This window comes from Mangifera indica, chromosome 14, assembly GCF_011075055.1.
Source record: "Mangifera indica cultivar Alphonso chromosome 14, CATAS_Mindica_2.1, whole genome shotgun sequence".
NCBI lineage: Eukaryota > Viridiplantae > Streptophyta > Magnoliopsida > Sapindales > Anacardiaceae > Mangifera > Mangifera indica.
The window spans coordinates 6624467-6641854 of NC_058150.1; the positions used below are offsets into that span (position 1 = coordinate 6624467).

General features: G+C 31.9%; 3 protein-coding genes across 3 annotated transcripts; all 3 read left to right on the forward strand.

Annotated features, from left to right (window-relative positions):
- The first annotated feature begins 1475 nt into the window (after positions 1–1475).
- Positions 1476–3227, forward strand: LOC123195766 (APO protein 4, mitochondrial-like). The gene is made up of 2 exons (XM_044609596.1): positions 1476–1937; positions 2249–3227. Exons 1-2 carry the CDS (start codon positions 1687–1689, stop codon positions 2970–2972), a joined length of 975 nt encoding a protein of 324 aa, XP_044465531.1. The 5' UTR covers positions 1476–1686; the 3' UTR covers positions 2973–3227.
- Positions 3228–6594: 3367 nt separating this feature from the next.
- Positions 6595–7026, forward strand: LOC123195426. Its single transcript, XM_044609107.1, has one exon. The coding sequence runs from the start codon at positions 6615–6617 to the stop codon at positions 6918–6920; it is 306 nt and encodes a 101-aa protein (XP_044465042.1). The 5' UTR covers positions 6595–6614; the 3' UTR covers positions 6921–7026.
- Positions 7027–13701: 6675 nt separating this feature from the next.
- On the forward strand, positions 13702–15178 carry LOC123197035 (peroxidase 27-like). Its single transcript, XM_044611215.1, has 4 exons — positions 13702–13926; positions 14063–14251; positions 14356–14518; positions 14772–15178. Exons 1-4 carry the CDS (start codon positions 13702–13704, stop codon positions 15176–15178), a joined length of 984 nt encoding a protein of 327 aa, XP_044467150.1.
- Positions 15179–17388: the final 2210 nt, after the last annotated feature.

The window sequence follows — 17388 nt, forward strand, 5'->3', positions numbered from 1 at the left end:
CATATCAAATAGGATTCTAAGACCTGTTGTCGTTAGGCTTATTGTTGTCTCTATGAAGAGAGCTTTTGGTATGAGGTAGTGAGTTTGGAGCATTATGTGCTTTGGGGAGGATTCAAGATCCCTACCCTGAAGGCATATATCTATTGTTTGTATTGGCAAAAATGGTTAATAGTCTCTTTAGAAGGAGGGAATCTTTAATGCGACTACCATTAAGGGGGATGTATGTTCCTAATATTGTCATTAGGGTGGCATATTTGACCTTTTCAACTATGTTGAGGACTACACGTTGAGAATCATCATCGTGAGTTATCAACTCATGGTTTGAGTTATACATTCTCAATTAACATTATGATATAAGTAAGCTCACGCTGGAAAATTATTCATGAGAAAAGAGAGCGTAGTGTTTTAGATCAAGGAACCTAATTACTTCAAAAAATTTCAAGTGTGTTGTAATTGGACATTTTTACAACATATGTTATCTATTCTTGATGAGTTAAACTCTATGCCTTAGAGATACATTTACGTTGAGTTTCAACCTCTTCATGACATGAGTCGTTTGTAGGCTATATCATTGCATTTATGAGGATATGACCATTAAAGGTCATCCATGGTATTTTTTCAAAGAGAGTTTAAGAGATGATGCTATGTCTAAGAATGGCATGTTAGGGAATTGTTCACCTTCCAAAAAAGGTTGAAAGAGCAATATGTCAAAGATTGACAATACACTGGTACATTAGTGAGATCCTCCTTCTAGTGTCAAATTGGTGATGAGATTTTTCATCATCAATTAACATACACAATTTAAAGTCTTGTGCAAAGATAAACTATGGTAGCAATGGTGACAATCGACTAATCAATCTTTGTTATCTATTATAGTGAGTTATATATAAAATAAAGAGAGGACTGAACGTAGAAAATGTTTTAACATGGTTCAACCATCTATTCAAGAGTTTATGTCTACAATTATGTTATTAAACAATTTAGAAAAGTGTTATAATAGAGTTTAACTGAAACTATAAAATGTCTTGAAAAAAACTTAATTTTAGACAAGTGGGCTTAAAAAAGATAGTAGAAAATTTGTGAGTGTCTCATCACCTAATTCAAAATAATGTTAATTTGATCTTATGTGTCAGATGTTATATGTACGAAATTGTATATTCAGTTTACTTTCCAGTTTTTTCCGTATTTCTCTTTTTCTTTGATTAATCTTTTATATTTATAGGATAAAGAGAATAAATTATAACCAAATCAATTATATCAATTATATCTATAATTGCACCAGTCTTAGGTCTAGCCTGTCGATAAGCTCAATACGCTATGTCAAAGCCGATTTGATGTATTGCCACCGACTTGACGTAGTTATGGGCAGCCTTTCTATTATTTGGGCTAGTCTCAACTCAACCCAACCCAATTCACATCTCCATTGTTACTATTCTAACCTCTTTTGTTTCCGATATAACATTTTTACCCTCCCCCTTAAATTCTTAGAAAATATTTATCACCTTAGTGATCATATCCCTTGCAGAAACCCTAATTTTCTACCAAACACTCAATGATTTCTACTATGCCCACCATCTGTTTGATGTAAATAACAATTAGCATCGCCCTTTCTATTTCGTAAATTATTTATTCTTCTCGTGAATTTGAGGGCAGGATCGTAGTACTGTTCTCAAGGTTAGATTTATAATGATGGCTTTGAGGAAGAAATCATATTTATGGATAAATGTTTTGGGAGAGTTGGGTAGGCATCGCTTTTACAGTTCTAAATTCGACTTGAAGAAGCTGAGGCCTATGATTCAGAAGAGAATTGAAAGTCGTGCTAAGGACTATCCAGTTCGAGGCATGGTCCCTGTTGCAAAGGCAGTTCTTAAAGCTAGAGCTTTATTGATTCAAGGCATCTCCACACTTATTAAATTTATTCCTGTTCAGGCATGCAAGTGAGCTTAAGTCTATCTAACAAACACCTCTTTATTTTATGTCATGTATTGCGATAATGTCAATGTTTTCAGCTATGGGTGTCGGAGCATGATTGTTTTGTTTTAATCTTGATTGAGAGCTTGTGAGGTTTAAAGGCTTTGTACCTGTAGCTGAGATCACTTGGCATGTACATAGTTACGTTATGGGAAATTTCTCATTTATATATTGACAATTTTCTCATTTGGTTGAGATTCGTTTAGTTTACCAGCAACTTGCCACCGTTTTTACGCTAAGTTCTTTATAGTAATTATGAAATGCTGTTGTGTTGCAGGTTCTGTCCAGAAGTATGTATTGGAGAGAAAGGTCACTTGATTCAAACTTGTCATGGTTACAGGCGCCAAGCCAAGAATCGAGTTCATGAATGGGTCAGTGGTGGTTTGAATGATATAATTGTTCCAGTGGAAACATTTCACCTGCAGAGAATGTTTCAACCTGTAATACAGCACAACCAACGGTTTGATTTTGATCGTGTTTCTGCTGTTGTCGAGCTATGCTGGCAGGCAGGAGCTGACCCGAATGATGAAGACTTGTACACCAATGCTAGGAACTCTACGTGCCCCATTAGAGGGGTTAATGAAGCAGAGTCTTTATCACCTGGAGATCGGTCATTGATAGCCAGTCAAACCTTAAAGGCATGGGAGACAGTTAGATCTGGTGTCCAGAGATTGTTGTTGGTTTACCCAGCAAAAGTTTGTAAGCATTGCTCAGAAGTTCATGTTGGGCCATCTGGGCACAAGGCTCGGCTCTGTGGAGTGTTTAAACATGAGAGCTGGCGAGGAACACACTTTTGGAAGAAGGCAGAAGTTGATGATTTGGTACCTCCGAAAATTGTTTGGTGGCGGCGGCCTCAAGATCCCCCTGTACTTCTGAATGAGGGACGGGACTATTATGGGCATGCACCAGCAGTGGTGGATCTGTGCACACAGGCTGGCGCTATGATTCCAACCAAGTATTTTTGTATGATGAAAATGAATGGTCGACCATCAACTGTTTGATTAAATCTTTTACGCCATCTGCTAGTTGCCCTTCAAGGGGGTTGAGTTGATCTGATGCATTTTAATTTTCAGATCACTTACTGCCATATCAATTGAGCAGAGCTTTATTCACTTCCACATTGATCATTTAAATGGTACATCTATGGATGAATCTGTCTTTTGTAAGCATACATTTTTGTGGAGAGAAATTAATAGTTTCTATCGGAATAAATTTATTCAAAGATGAAACAATATAAAGTAATTATTTCATGTCTACATTTTGGCTAATGATATTGCATTTCACTTACCTATTTATATATTGCATTTCATGGCTAGTGCATTAACGCTGTTTGACCCTAGTAGTTGAGATCCTAGCCATCCTTCTGAGCAATTTGTCTGTGACACACAGAAATGTGGAATGTGGATAGTCCATTATGACATTATCAAATTTATGGTTAAGGCTGTGAATGTTGCATTTGCACTCATGTTAATAGCTGTGTGTGTGTGTGTGTGTTTTCCATGCTCCATTTCAGTTTCTATGTCAAGTTTAAATCTATTATGCACTGAGAAAAAACTACTTTGCAAGCATTTAACCTTCAATTACTACTTGTGATAATTTTTTTTAAAATCAAAATGCATCTGTTGATATGATATGTGCCAACTTTGTCAGAGAAACAAGAAGTGAGGAAATATTTGCAGTTAACTGTTGCAGGCCATAATTTTTCCCAATTTTTGGTAAAAGTAATGCTGCAACGGATGCTCTTTCGAATGAAGATAAGTTGTTCCTTGCATGTTAAAAATTTTCCCAGGGGAGAGGAAACCGGGAACTTAAAACAGTGTTTGATGATTTTCTGTGTGTGGTAAAATCCAATAATCTTTTTAACATAATGTGGTCATGATTCACTGATCATTTTGAATGCTGGAAGGATAGTTTGAAGATGGCTTGAATAAACTCTGGCTACAGTAGTATTCAGAGGAAAACATTTTCCCTCGTATGTCGCCAGAAATTACTCTCAACTTCGAGGTTCTGAGATTCTAATATTATGTTTGATTCTTTCCTTCTCTTGAGATCTTAGCAGAAAGCTTTCTGCAAAATTTCAAGCATTATCACTAAGGGACATTAACCGTACTAACCAATTGTTTATTATTAATATAACATGATTTGGCTTGTCTAACTAATAAAAAATTTTAATAATATTTTATATTCGCATATTAAATTCCTAGGATTACATCATTTTCAATTAAAATAATAACCAAATTAATTATAATATGATAAATTAAAAAATTAATTTATTTTATATTTGACAATGTGAAAAAAAAAAAAAACCTTTAATATATCATTAATATGAAAAATATTTTACAACATAGGCCAATGGATTTATTCTCACCAAAGTATGTTGTTTTCAAATTCTCATTTTTTATTTTGAAAAACTTATTTACTTATCTATAGACAGTTAAAGTTAATGAAATTCTAATATCTTAAAATTTTATCTTCTTTCCTGCCTCTTTCCCCCCAATTCAAAAACTAACAATTTCCCTTTTAGGTTAAGTTTTAAAAAATAACCTTTTCCTCCCTAAGGTTTAGTTTTGGCAACAATTCCAATATACTCTCCCTCCCGACGCTTCCTCTTCCTCTAACAGTGTCTTTCTTGATATCTCTCTCTCCTTTGGTCGGCTATTCAAGTCGGGAAAACAAAGATGACAGACATTGTCAGAGGAAAAGAAAGTGTCAGAAGGGAGAGGTTGTTGACGATGACATTGGAGATGTCACCGGGAATTAAAAACTAAACCCTATGAGGGAAAATTTTGTTTTTTAAAACTTGACTTAGGGAAAAATTGTTAGTTTTAGAGTTTAGGGAGAGGAGAAAGAGATAAAATTTTAGTTTCTTTTTTATATTATAAATAAAATAACGATTTTATCCTTAAAACTAATACATTTAACTGTCTATGGGTGAGCAAATCGACTTTCCAAAGTTAAAGAGTGAAAATTTGGTAAAGCAGTATACTTTAGGTGGGAATAAGTCCTTTGGCCTCCAACATACACAAAAAATAAATATTTTAATATAAAATATGTTACTTTGAATAAACATAATACAAATTTATAACTAATAATCATTTAAGGATATCTTAGTAAAACAATATTTTAATATATTTTTATTACTACCAATCAAATAAAATAATTATTTATATTAGTTTTATCAAATATAATACTAATTTATATCTAGTAACATTCTGGATAATCTATTTGGATAATAATATTTTATTTTTGGTAATAAAATATTACCTAAAATAAACACACCTTAGCAATAGTATGCATGATACAATGTAATCACCCTAAGAAAGTGTCTGATTTAGGTAATTTTTTATTATCAAAACTAAAATATTACCATAAAAATTGACAATAATGTGCATGATACAATGTAATTATCCTAAGATAGCATTTGGTCAAGGTAACATTTTATTACTAAAGCTGAAATATTACCCTAAGAAAGTGTCTAATTTAGGTAATTTTTTATTACCAAAACTAAAATATTATCATAAAAATTGACAATAATGTGCATGACACAATGTAATTTTCCTAAGATAGCATTTGGTTAAGGTAACATTTTATTACTAAAACTGAAATATTATCACAAAAATCAATTCCCTTAAAGATTTATGAGTATAAATTAATATTGTATTTAAATAAATTAACATATATAAATAATTGTTAGATTTGGTTGATAATTGTAAAAGTAAAATAAGACATTATTTTTTTTAAAATGTTCTTAATATGTTAAACTAAACTTATTAAGTAAAAGTAAAATTGAAATAAAATTAATATTATTTTAATAATATTTCAATGTTTACATGGAAGATAATAGTCAAATTACTTGTCACGTTATTACCATAATTTTTTATTATGTAATAACCTAAATAAGATATTATTAGTAATAAAAATTAGATTACTGAAATAATATATTTTTCTCTTAAACCAAATGCACAATAATAATTATTCATTTTGGGTATACAAATATATACATATTTATATGTATTATCATATGATTAAGTGATCTTAAATAAAAGATAAAACAACATCTAATTATGTGATGACACGTATAAGTATATACATATTTATATACTTAAAATAGGTACACATAATATTGTTCTTTTAGTAAAAGAATAAAATAGTTATTTAAAATGTCGAATATAATATTAGGGAGGAGAGTTTAGGATTTTAAATCACAAAGCCTGCCTAAAATCAATCTCTCACATAAAATTTCTCTCTTCTTTTAAACCATGATGGTTGAGGATTATAAATTTAATTTATTTACTGTTATATGTAATTTAATAAAATCTTTGGCTTTTATTTTATGAATAAAATTAGAATTTTGATTGGTCTAAAATAATCCTGAGGATAAAATGCCTGCTGACTTATGATTATATTACCATTTATTTATCCATTCTGTTATAGAAATTTAGGCATGTGTTAACATATGGCAACACTTTAATTACGTTGCCCAAATAAAATCAAAATTCCCCATATAAACTGCATGAAACTAAAATGCCGCAAACGTGAACACCTTTCCAAGTTACACTGACACTTGAATTCTTCAAACCCACATCTCCTTATAGGTCTCCACTGATTTTATTTTCTGTTATCTGGTTTTTGAAGTCTTGACAATGAAGGTGGCGGTGGAGATATTGACAGGAACACTCTTCTACGTTCAAGTTGAAAATGATGCGACGGTGGCTGATCTAAAGAAGGAGATTGAAAGCCAGCAAAAGCTCCCTTGTGACCGTCTGATTCTACTGCTGGACGATGATGAAAGCCATCTGATGATGAGCCAAGAGCAGGATGAAGTGTCTTTGGTTGAATGTGGGGTGAGAGATGGGTCTCATATCTACCTCTTTTTTAACCCTCTTGATGATTGGTCCTCCCAACATCTTGCTTTCACTTTGCCGGATTCTCTAGCAGGGTTGCCTTAGTTCTTTGCTACTACAAAGGAATTAATAGGAGATTAGACGAGATTAGCTGACATGTCCCTTTTATTGATCATGTTTCTCTATACAAAAATATAATATTCTTGTTTTATCAGCAGAACTTTAAGGCATTTCGTATATTAGAAAATGGACGTTTATTTGTTTTTCAGGAATACTGAAAATTTTCCCTTTCAATGGGAAAGTCCACAGCTTCAGGGAAAAATGACTTTTTTTTCTTTTAAACAAAGAATCCCATCCGAATTAGACTATCACATTGAGACCAAATCAATCATACAAAACAAGACGATCTTAAATCCAGTATTGATTCAACAATCACAAAACTAGGAAAAACGATTTTTTAAATAACATAATAACATACGGTCTATCCTTATCTAGGTATATAGCAAGCGATAATCTTTCATTTAAAGTAAATAATAATTATAATTTTTGTTGATAATTGAATCGGCAGAGAATTTCAAATTAAAATCAGGAAATTTATTACCTTCTATTAATATTTGCATTCTAAAATTGTCCTTTCAACTGATCCCCACTTTAATTTAGGGTTCCTCTAAATACATATGAGTGCATCAATGATTATTTTGATAATTCATATTTTATTATTGTCGTAATTTTTTATTATTAATAACATAACATTTTATTATCAATAATTATGTGACATGTAATATAAAATGATTTTGTATATGAAAATTCTATTTTTACTTATTAATTTTTTTAGTACAAAAATATTCTTATTTTTATTTAATATAACAATTTTAACTAATATAGCAAGTAAAATAAAAAATATTTTAGAATAATTATATTTAAGTAAATTTATATAAAATAATATCTCAGTATTATTTTATTTCCTTTAATCTAATATAATAATTATTTATAAATAACAATTTTTATATAATATATAAATAATTTATACCTAATACTCTTTTAAATACTTTATGTTTGTGATAATTTTTTTATTTTTAATAATAAAATATGAGAATATCTCCATTCTCAACCCGATGCCAACTGAGGCTACAAATTGTCATGCATGATTCTCTACTTGTGAATGAATAAATAATCCTCTTGGGGAAGAATTTTTCTGCTCAATAACACTTCCCTCAAGTCATTAACAGTGCTTGAATCTTTTATTTATATAGGAATGCTAGCACCATTAAGCAAGCTAGACGAGGTTTGCACTCATACAATGAGCTTTTTTGTTGGAGGATTATCCCCAAACAATAATATATATACATATTTTGAGTACATAAAATAACTATACAGATTGTGTATCATAATGTGATTAAGTATTATTTTATCTTTAATTCAAAATCGTTCAATCTATATACCCAAAATACGTATACATTTTCTCTCCCAGAAAAGAAAAGTAACATTCTTTTAATAGGGGTACTGTCAATGATGTGGATTTTTTCCTTTAGGCTAGGGACAGTTTCAATGCCTATGTTTTGTTTGTCTGACAGAAAATTTTACTATAATTTAGATTTTACTTTGGTGCATAAAAATTTGGAATTTCCAATGCGGGTTTAAAATTCAAGTCAATTTTGGTACCTTCAATGACAATTGGGTAGTCTTCCATGTTGTTAGGAGCGAAATTTTAAATATGAAAATGTTGTAGTTAACAGTGGAAATATGAATCGTATTATGTTATTGAGTCAAAGGACAGGGTAGTACATCTGAAAAATACCTTGAAGAAAGGCAATGCTGATGTTAGTAGCTACGTTAATATAGTGAAAGAAATAGCATATGATTTAAATTTCAATGGTCAATCTATATCGGAGGGAGAATTGATTGAGTGCATTGTTGATGGATTAGGTGTTGAGTATGATCCTGTTATAGTTCATGTTTATTCAGAATTAGACTCTTGTAGTGATACTATTACTTTGGCTGAAGTGAAGTTTATTTTACAAAAATTTGAACAACGGGTAAAGAAAACCAATCTGATAAATCTGGAGGTGTATGGAAGTTCTGCAATTTTGCTACCCAGGTCAGGTCTAATAATGTGGATTCTTGGAGAAATCAAACATGGACTCTAGTTCCAGCCTCTAGTAGTCAACATGTGCTAGACCATAAATCGGTCTTTAAGAAGTTGAATGCAAATGGGTCCTTGCTTAAACTAAAGGCTAGATTAGTGGCCAAGGGATTCCAGCTAACCCCTGGAGTAGATTTTATGGAGACATTCAGTCCAGTTGTGAAAGCAACCACTATAAGAGTAATACTTGCCTTTGTTGTGTCTTTTGATTGGAGGATACATCAAGTGGATATCAATAATGTGTTTCTCAATGGGAAGTTGCAGGAGGAGGTATTCCTGACTCAACCTCAGGGATTTGCAGACAAATTACATCATGATTTTGTATGCAAATGGCAAAAGGCATTGTATGGTTTAAAGCAAGCCCCTAAAGCATGGTATGACAAGTTGAAGCAGGCCTAGATTAGAAGAGGTTTTGAGAACTAGGTTGTTGACTCTAGTTTGTTCATTTTCAAGGAGATCATTGCGGTTTATGCACTTATATCTGTAGACAACATGCTTTTTGCAGGCCTTGACTTTGAATTCATTAAAAAGCTAGTGACAGATTTGAATGAGCAGTTCTCTTTAAAAGATTTAGGGGAGTTAAGTTACTTTTTGAGAATAGAGGCAAGAAGAAATGTTGTTGGACTACACATATGTCAAACTAAATATGCCCCAGAGTTGCTTAGAAAGGAAAATATGCAAGACTGTAATGGAGTGTCTACTCCAATGGTAATGGGATATGAACTATTTGTAGGAGATGGTCCTTTGTTTGATAGGCCAACTTTGTATGGAAGTATTATTAGGGCATTGCAGTATTCAACAGTCACAATGCTTGACATCTCTTACTCAGTAAATAGACTGAATCAGTTTCTGAAAGAGCTAACTCAGATGCAGTAGCAGCTGGCAAGCAGTGAAACGTGTGTTGAACTATGTGCAGGGTACTTTGGGCTATGGAATCATGTTTAGGCCTTTTAGTGTGCTGAATCTTGAAGCTTTTTCGAATACTGACTGGATTGGAAATTTGGAAGACAGGAGGTCTAGCAGTGTCTACTGCATTTACATTGGAGGAAATTTGATTCAGTGGAGTTCCAAGAAGCAAAAGGTTGTAACTCTTTCATTTACTGAATCCGAATATGGAGCCTTGAGTCAGGCTGCAATAGAAATTGCATGGCTAAGAACTTTGTTTAATGAATTAAAGTTAGAGTGGCTTGGAAAGGCTGTGATTTTCGTGTGACAATTTAAGCACAACATCTTTAGCAACAAACTTAGTGTTTCATGGTAAGACGAAACACATTGAAATAGATGTACATTACCTTCGTAAGCAGGTGTCATCTAAAAATGTGTCCATACAATGTATATTGTCACAACATCAAGTGGTAGGTGTAGTGACCAAGCCCCTTTTAGCAGCTCGACTTGAAATGTTGAGAAGCAAATTACAAATAGTCAAAAACATAGTATATATGTGTACGGAGTTTCAACATAATGAAACACCAAAAAAGTCTAATTTAACAACAGTATATGATAAAAGTAAACCACTGAAGTCTATGTAAAACAAGTTGAGGGAGGAGTAGTAAACAAGAGAAGCGCATATTGTTGAACTGATAATAAGATTGGTTTGAAAGAGAAATATTGATTTTTCAAAACTAATCACAACTAATGTCGCTTAAGTAAGAGAATATCAACAATTTTCATATAATGGGTTTACATTAATTATAAGTTTCGCTTCAAATTAAATCAAGTTAAAGTAAATTTGGTCTAAAACGAGATATCTGATGGCCCAAATAATTGATCTAAATAGGGTGGGCTAATATGCTAAGTTTTATATTATAAGTCAAATTATTTGTATAATCCATAAGGACCCATTTGAACATGATAGAAAGTCTAATACGCAAAGTGAGGTTATGTTTTTACTTCTATCTCAACTAAAAATAATGGTTATTATCTTACCCGTTAAAGATTACAAAAGAGAAGAGAAGAACAAATTCTTAATGTTATTTGTTATACTATTCTGCTACTTAAAATGAGATGGATTTGAAGACATTTTTGTCTATAAACTCAATTCTATTTATGTATTATGTTAATTTGATTAACACATTTTACTAGTATTGAATTTTAAACCTAGAAAAAGACTAGTCAATCATTATCTTTTAGTGGAAAGTAGATCTTAGTATTTGTTATAGCTATATTAATCTTTCTCTAAAGATTTAATTTGTCACTTGAGTTTATTATGTTAGAAACCAATAAGATACATCTGCAACATGGAATTTAGAATTCAATATATAGAATGAAATGATGAACAATACCATACATCATTTGGAACCCTCTAATTGACTAAGGAAATTATAATTAACTCAAGCCAATGGAAATGTGATTTTTGATAAATCTATTGGCTAATTTGACCTCAAACTAATCCCCTCTTTCCTCGTGGCTTTGGACCAAAACCGCAGCTAGGCTGGTGGCAAATACTTAATTCTGATTATCAAATTATCATAAGTTTGTAAGATGAACATGCATGCCAATCATAAGGCACTCCTCTGCACAAACTATATAATGAGGCCATCCATAGCTGTCACTACAAAAAAAAAAAAAGAAAAAAGAAGGGCATTAGCAAGAAAAAATAACAAGTGGATAAATATTTGATTGGTATAAGAATTATTTTTGTGATTTTTACGACCAATTATTTATACTGTCTTTAAAAAATAAATAAATTTTGGACTTTGATAAAAGAAAAATAATTATTAAAAGTTTTTTTTTATTATTAAAAAGTTTTAACGACAGAAAAAATATCACCGCCGTTTGTCATTATAATTTCTCTCATTAAAAATGTTGAATATTTTTAACAGGAGAAACTATAATGAAAATTAATAATGTGATTTTTTCGTATCATTAAAACTTTCTAATAACGGAAAATAGGTTTTTAATAATTATTTTTTTCTCATTAAAATCATAAATTTTTTATTTTAATGAAAATATATATAATTTATTGTTAAAATCATGAAAATAATACTTATAATGATCGAATATTTATCTGCTTATTATTTTTCTCACGTTAATATCAGTTATTTTCTTTTTTAGTGTAACCTGTGTAATATATGTTGGTCTTATGAGTGATTGATTAGGCTTATCTTGCCTACTAACTCATCCTTATTGATCAACCTGCCATTAATACTCAAATCCAGCAAGTTGCAGAGAGATATTTACAATATTATGGCTGCAATTCATCAATGGGAGATACAATTGCCCAGACATTGGTTTGCTTACTCTTTTCTTCAGCGGTATCAACGAAGCATATTAACTTTGATTCATTCTGACAAGTCATTCCTCTGAAGGATTAATGCCAAATCAAATTCTTCATGCATGACTTTTTGCAGTTTTATAAAAGTTCAAGGCTTTAAGTGCAGAGCTAGAAGATCTAATTAATTAATTACTTTAATTTGTCTTAAATTCTGGTCTTTGTTCGAAAGTTTTATCCCTTAATTTCGGCCTAATGTTTTTGAATATTACAATTAAATAAGAGATTGATTCTAACAAATGTATTTCCAACAATTTATAATAATTAACTTCAACACGTTGCTTGCAATTTCAAGTATGATCAACTACTCTCCGGATTCTCCATTCAAAAATGGTGTGGTGTCCATTCACAAAGTCCAAACTTTTAACCAAACTCACTTGTGTTTCTTCTATATCTTCTTATTATTCTGTTTAAGTGGATGAAACTTTTTCACGTGGAGAATATACTATTGGAATATTTTTTGTGTTGTAATAATTCTTGTTCAAATAGGATTTTAGTGAGGGTTTTTTCTCTCCCACCATAACTCCCCCATATTAATAAGGATTTAAGGAGTTGTAATTGTAGCTGAAAGTGGTCCATAACACATCCTCCAGTTTCCATCTTTAGCCGGAGATGGATATAAACAAAGATAGAGGGTCCAACTTCTAAGGGGTAACGTAGGTGAGAAAAGAGAAAATTGTATATATAAAAGAGTATGAGTTCAAGTCTTCTCTGACGACAGATCAAGATTAAACTAGTTTAATGGTTATGCAATTAGTCTTTAGATCTATGATTTATCCTACTCAGTATGGTTGATTCTGATCCAATGTAATAACTGATTTGGATAAGATTCCTCGTTACCCAAAAAAAAAAAAAACAAATAGAAGGTCCCTGGGTGACCAATTTTCGAAGATATTCAAGATAGAAACAAAACCACACATTTGCAGAATTTAAACTGACCTCCCATCATTACTAGTGATGATTTAATGCAAAATAAACCTTTAAACGTCTTTAAATTTTGTCTTTGAGGTGATTCAATTTCACACAAATGGTGTATGTGTAATCTTTGTCCGAATATCTTGTTAGTAATTTAAATGCACCTAAATTCCTACAAGATATAGCCTGTACATTTCATGAAACTACGTTGAAAATAATGCTGAAAAATTATAACCAGTAATTGGAGATATCTCATCCAGTTCACAGGCTGTTTAACTTGTTGAATTAATTGTTATTTCCTACATCGTTTACTTACATGTGCATTATTTTTTGTAGCTAGTAAACGGTCATCTATATAATACTTTGCATTAGTTAAGGAAACATGCATGCTTGGACATAGTTTAAGTACAAAATTTTCCAACGAAATAAAGTATTGCAGTGAGCTGTTCTGTATAATAATGCAATGATAGCCTCGCTGCATATTTTAAAGAGTTGAACTTACTATAAATCCACGGTATTTCCTTATGCCTGGCTATACAGGTCCCTTTCTAGCGACAATGGTTTTTAATCAGAAACTCCTATCATTTTTCTTGCTTCAACTGATTCATGTTCTTTTAGTCTCAATTCTCTCGAATGGGCAGGGCTTAAAGCTTGGATTCTACCAGAAAACATGCCCAGATGCCGAGTCCATTGTTAAACAAGTTACACACCAACACATTTCTCTTGCACCATCTCTTGCTGCTCCTTTGTTAAGAATGCATTTTCATGACTGTTTTGTTAGGGTAAGTTAAGTTATTTAAGTTCAACCTATGTACAGGCGTGCATGTAGTAGACAGATCATTTTGTTGTTGAGAAAGTCTATGTAACGTATCACAATTATTAGAGAATTTTACATTATCTAATAAGTTGGTTTGGCAGGGATGTGATGGTTCTGTGCTTCTAAATTCTACCAAGAACAATCAAGCTGAGAAGGATGCAGGCCCCAACTTAAGCCTGAGGGGATTCCAATTTATTGATACTGTAAAATCCGCAGTAGAAAAGAGGTGTCCTGGTGTGGTTTCTTGCGCTGACATCCTGGCTTTAGTAGCTCGAGATGCAGTAGGAGTGGTAATTAATTAACCGGTTTCAAGCCCTAAATACGTAACACTACAACATTCAACACAAAAGTGGCTTATTGATTAAAATTAACAAATATTATTTTTCTTAATCAGATACATGGACCTTTTTGGGACGTTCCTACTGGAAGAAGAGATGGAAGAGTTTCAAATGCCTCAGAGACAGCATCCTTACCACCATTTTTCGCTAACATAACCTTGCTAAAGCAAATGTTTGCAGCACAGGGCTTAAACGAAAAAGACCTAGCGGTCTTATCAGGTAAAATTTTGAAAATCGTTATTGTCGCATGTGAGATATGTTGGGTTTGGATTAATATCTCTTATTATTAAGATAAAACTAGTTAAATAATATGTGATCTCATATCAATATTTATTTTGGATTACAAAGTCTAATAACAAAATCATAATGAGTTGTATATATAAAATGAATAATTTCCTAAACTTAAGTTTTAATTTCCAACAACTTTCCAAAGATTCTAACTTAGACATCTTTTTACTTTGTTAAATTACAGGAGCCCATACTATTGGTACATCTCACTGCAGTTCCTTCTCCAATCGCTTGTACAATTTCACTGGCAAAGGTGGCACTGACCCTTCATTGGATCCTAATTACATTGTGCATTTAAAGAGAAAATGCAAGCCTAATGACACTACAACACTTGTCGAAATGGATCCTGGAAGCTTCAAAACGTTTGACGAAGATTACTACACTCTTGTAACTAAACGAAGAGGGCTCTTCCAATCTGATGCAGCTCTTCTTAATGACAATGAGACTAGAGCTTATGTCAAACTTCAGGCTGCTACCCGTGGATCTACCTTTGCAAATGATTTTGCTGTATCCATGATTAAGATGGGGAAAATTGGCGTCCTCACAGGCAACGCCGGTGAAATCAGGAAACACTGTGCTTTTGTCAATTAATTTGCAACTACTACCTTTTTTTTTTTTTTTTGCTTTAATTTCAATGTAACATGGTTTGATTGTGGGAACTTTTGTAAGTTTGTATTGTACAAGATTTTTTCTAAAATTTATCAACCAATAAGATCATTATAATCCTTTCCAGTGTTGCCTCAGAAACAAGTGTATATTACAATAATTGTACGGCCAAAAGACTTATTTCCACCGAAGGTTAAGTGCATTCTCAAACTCTTATTTGATAAGTTTCAAAAATTTAAATACTTATTTACTTGTTAAATTTTATTATTACTATCAAGAGTAAAATTATTTAGAGATTTTATTTGACCTTATATTTTAAAGTTACTCTTAAGTTTTAAAATTTTATTTCTGTTCTCTAACCTCATATTTTTTAGATTTAAAAACTGACTTTTCCTCCCATAAATCCAAGGTTACAAAGTCTCATCTTTTTCCAATTTACAACTGCCCCCAACTTTCTAAAAACTTTCAGTTTCACTCCCTCTTTAGTTTAGTTTCTAGATCTTTATATCTGACAATTTCTCTCTCGACTGACGCACTTCTACTACAACGTTTTCCCCTCTAGTCATCATGTGTCTTTTCCTCTCCTAGCTTTCATCACACATCTCTTCCCGTTGTCAAGAGAACGGATTTAGGGTTTTAGTCTATTTTATTCTTATCGTCGGCACCAACCTTCCTCCGTAGTGTTTGCGTTGATTTCAACTGAATTTTACACCAGACAAGAAAGATATGGGAAGAAGATGAAGGGAGAATGCCATGACAACTTGGTCTCTATAGAGGAGGATGTTGGAGATAAAGGGAAAAGGACACTGACGATGATCTGAAAACTAAAGTTGAAGAGGGGTTGAAATTAAAATTTTTCAAAAGCTGGGGGCACTTGAAATAAAAAAACTATGAAAGGTTGTAACTTAGACCTAGGGAAAGGAGGAGAAATTAGTTTTTAAACTTGAAAAATATGAGGTTAAAAGAGAATGGTTAGTTTTCAAAATTAAAGTAAAAAAATAAGATAAATCTTTTTTCTTTAAATAAAATTTTTAAATGATAATTTTATCTTTGATAATTACAATAAAATTTAATCCACGGGCAAATATTTTAACTTTTGAAACTTAACCATGGGGAGTTTATGACTATAATAAGCCTTTGGTGGGAATAAGTCTTTTGGCCTTATTATACACAAAAGCTGCAAAAAGTCAGTTCTTCCTAAACAGAGAGAAAAAAAAAAAAAAAATGAACCTAGGGAAGAAAGGTGACGCTCACCTAGCAAGGGTTGGCCAATTTGAACCCTGTTTCATCTAAATACTTCTGTCCTACTCTTCATATATTAGCTAATTAATATCTTGGGCACTAAACTTGTCATTACTTGCCTGCTATGTTAGCTTGAGTTCGAAGAAGAGAGATTTCAAATATAAAAGAATAGATTCAAATCTTTTTCGATAATATTTTAAAATTAAACTTTAACTTTTTAATATAATTATTATAAAATCAATTATTAAACTAAGATTTTTATGTTTAATATAATCAGTTTAATTTTGAAAGAGTAGTCTGATCCACTAACCCAATAGTATTATTATTGAATTGGCAGTATACCAGATACATAATCATACAATTTTAGACTTTTGCTCCCTCAAGGCTATTACCCATCGACCTGCAAGAGACTGGTTGCCAATCGTGTTGATACTAGGCGTGCTCATAGACGCAGAGACAAAGGAGACTGGAAATTATTAACATTAAAAATGCCATGCATGAATGCAATTCAGATCTAAAGCAAAGGAATCTCCTTGAGCTGAGCCAATCTCTTTAATGAACAAAGCACCAAATAGAAAGAAAATTCCACCGACTAAAGTGCTCCAATCACATGGCTTCTACCCTCCACATTTTATAAATAACAGAACATATTATCATTTGAATCACTGACTCCTGATTTAAATAATTGTGATATGCAGCTGTAACATGTCTTCTTTCCATTAATTTCGATGTCTTCAAAAGAGATTCTTCTCGTTATCTGTAAAAATGCCTATAACAAGAGACCTTTATATATTATGGGAATAAAAGTTTAGGTTCCCTGTCCTTGTCTTACAAACTTTATAAAATAACTGGAAATATTATATTTTTGGTGTATTCTTACATGCAGGCACATGCATAGAAATTAATGCACATTTATATAAAGAGAAAAACTAATCATTTTAAAACGTCAGATC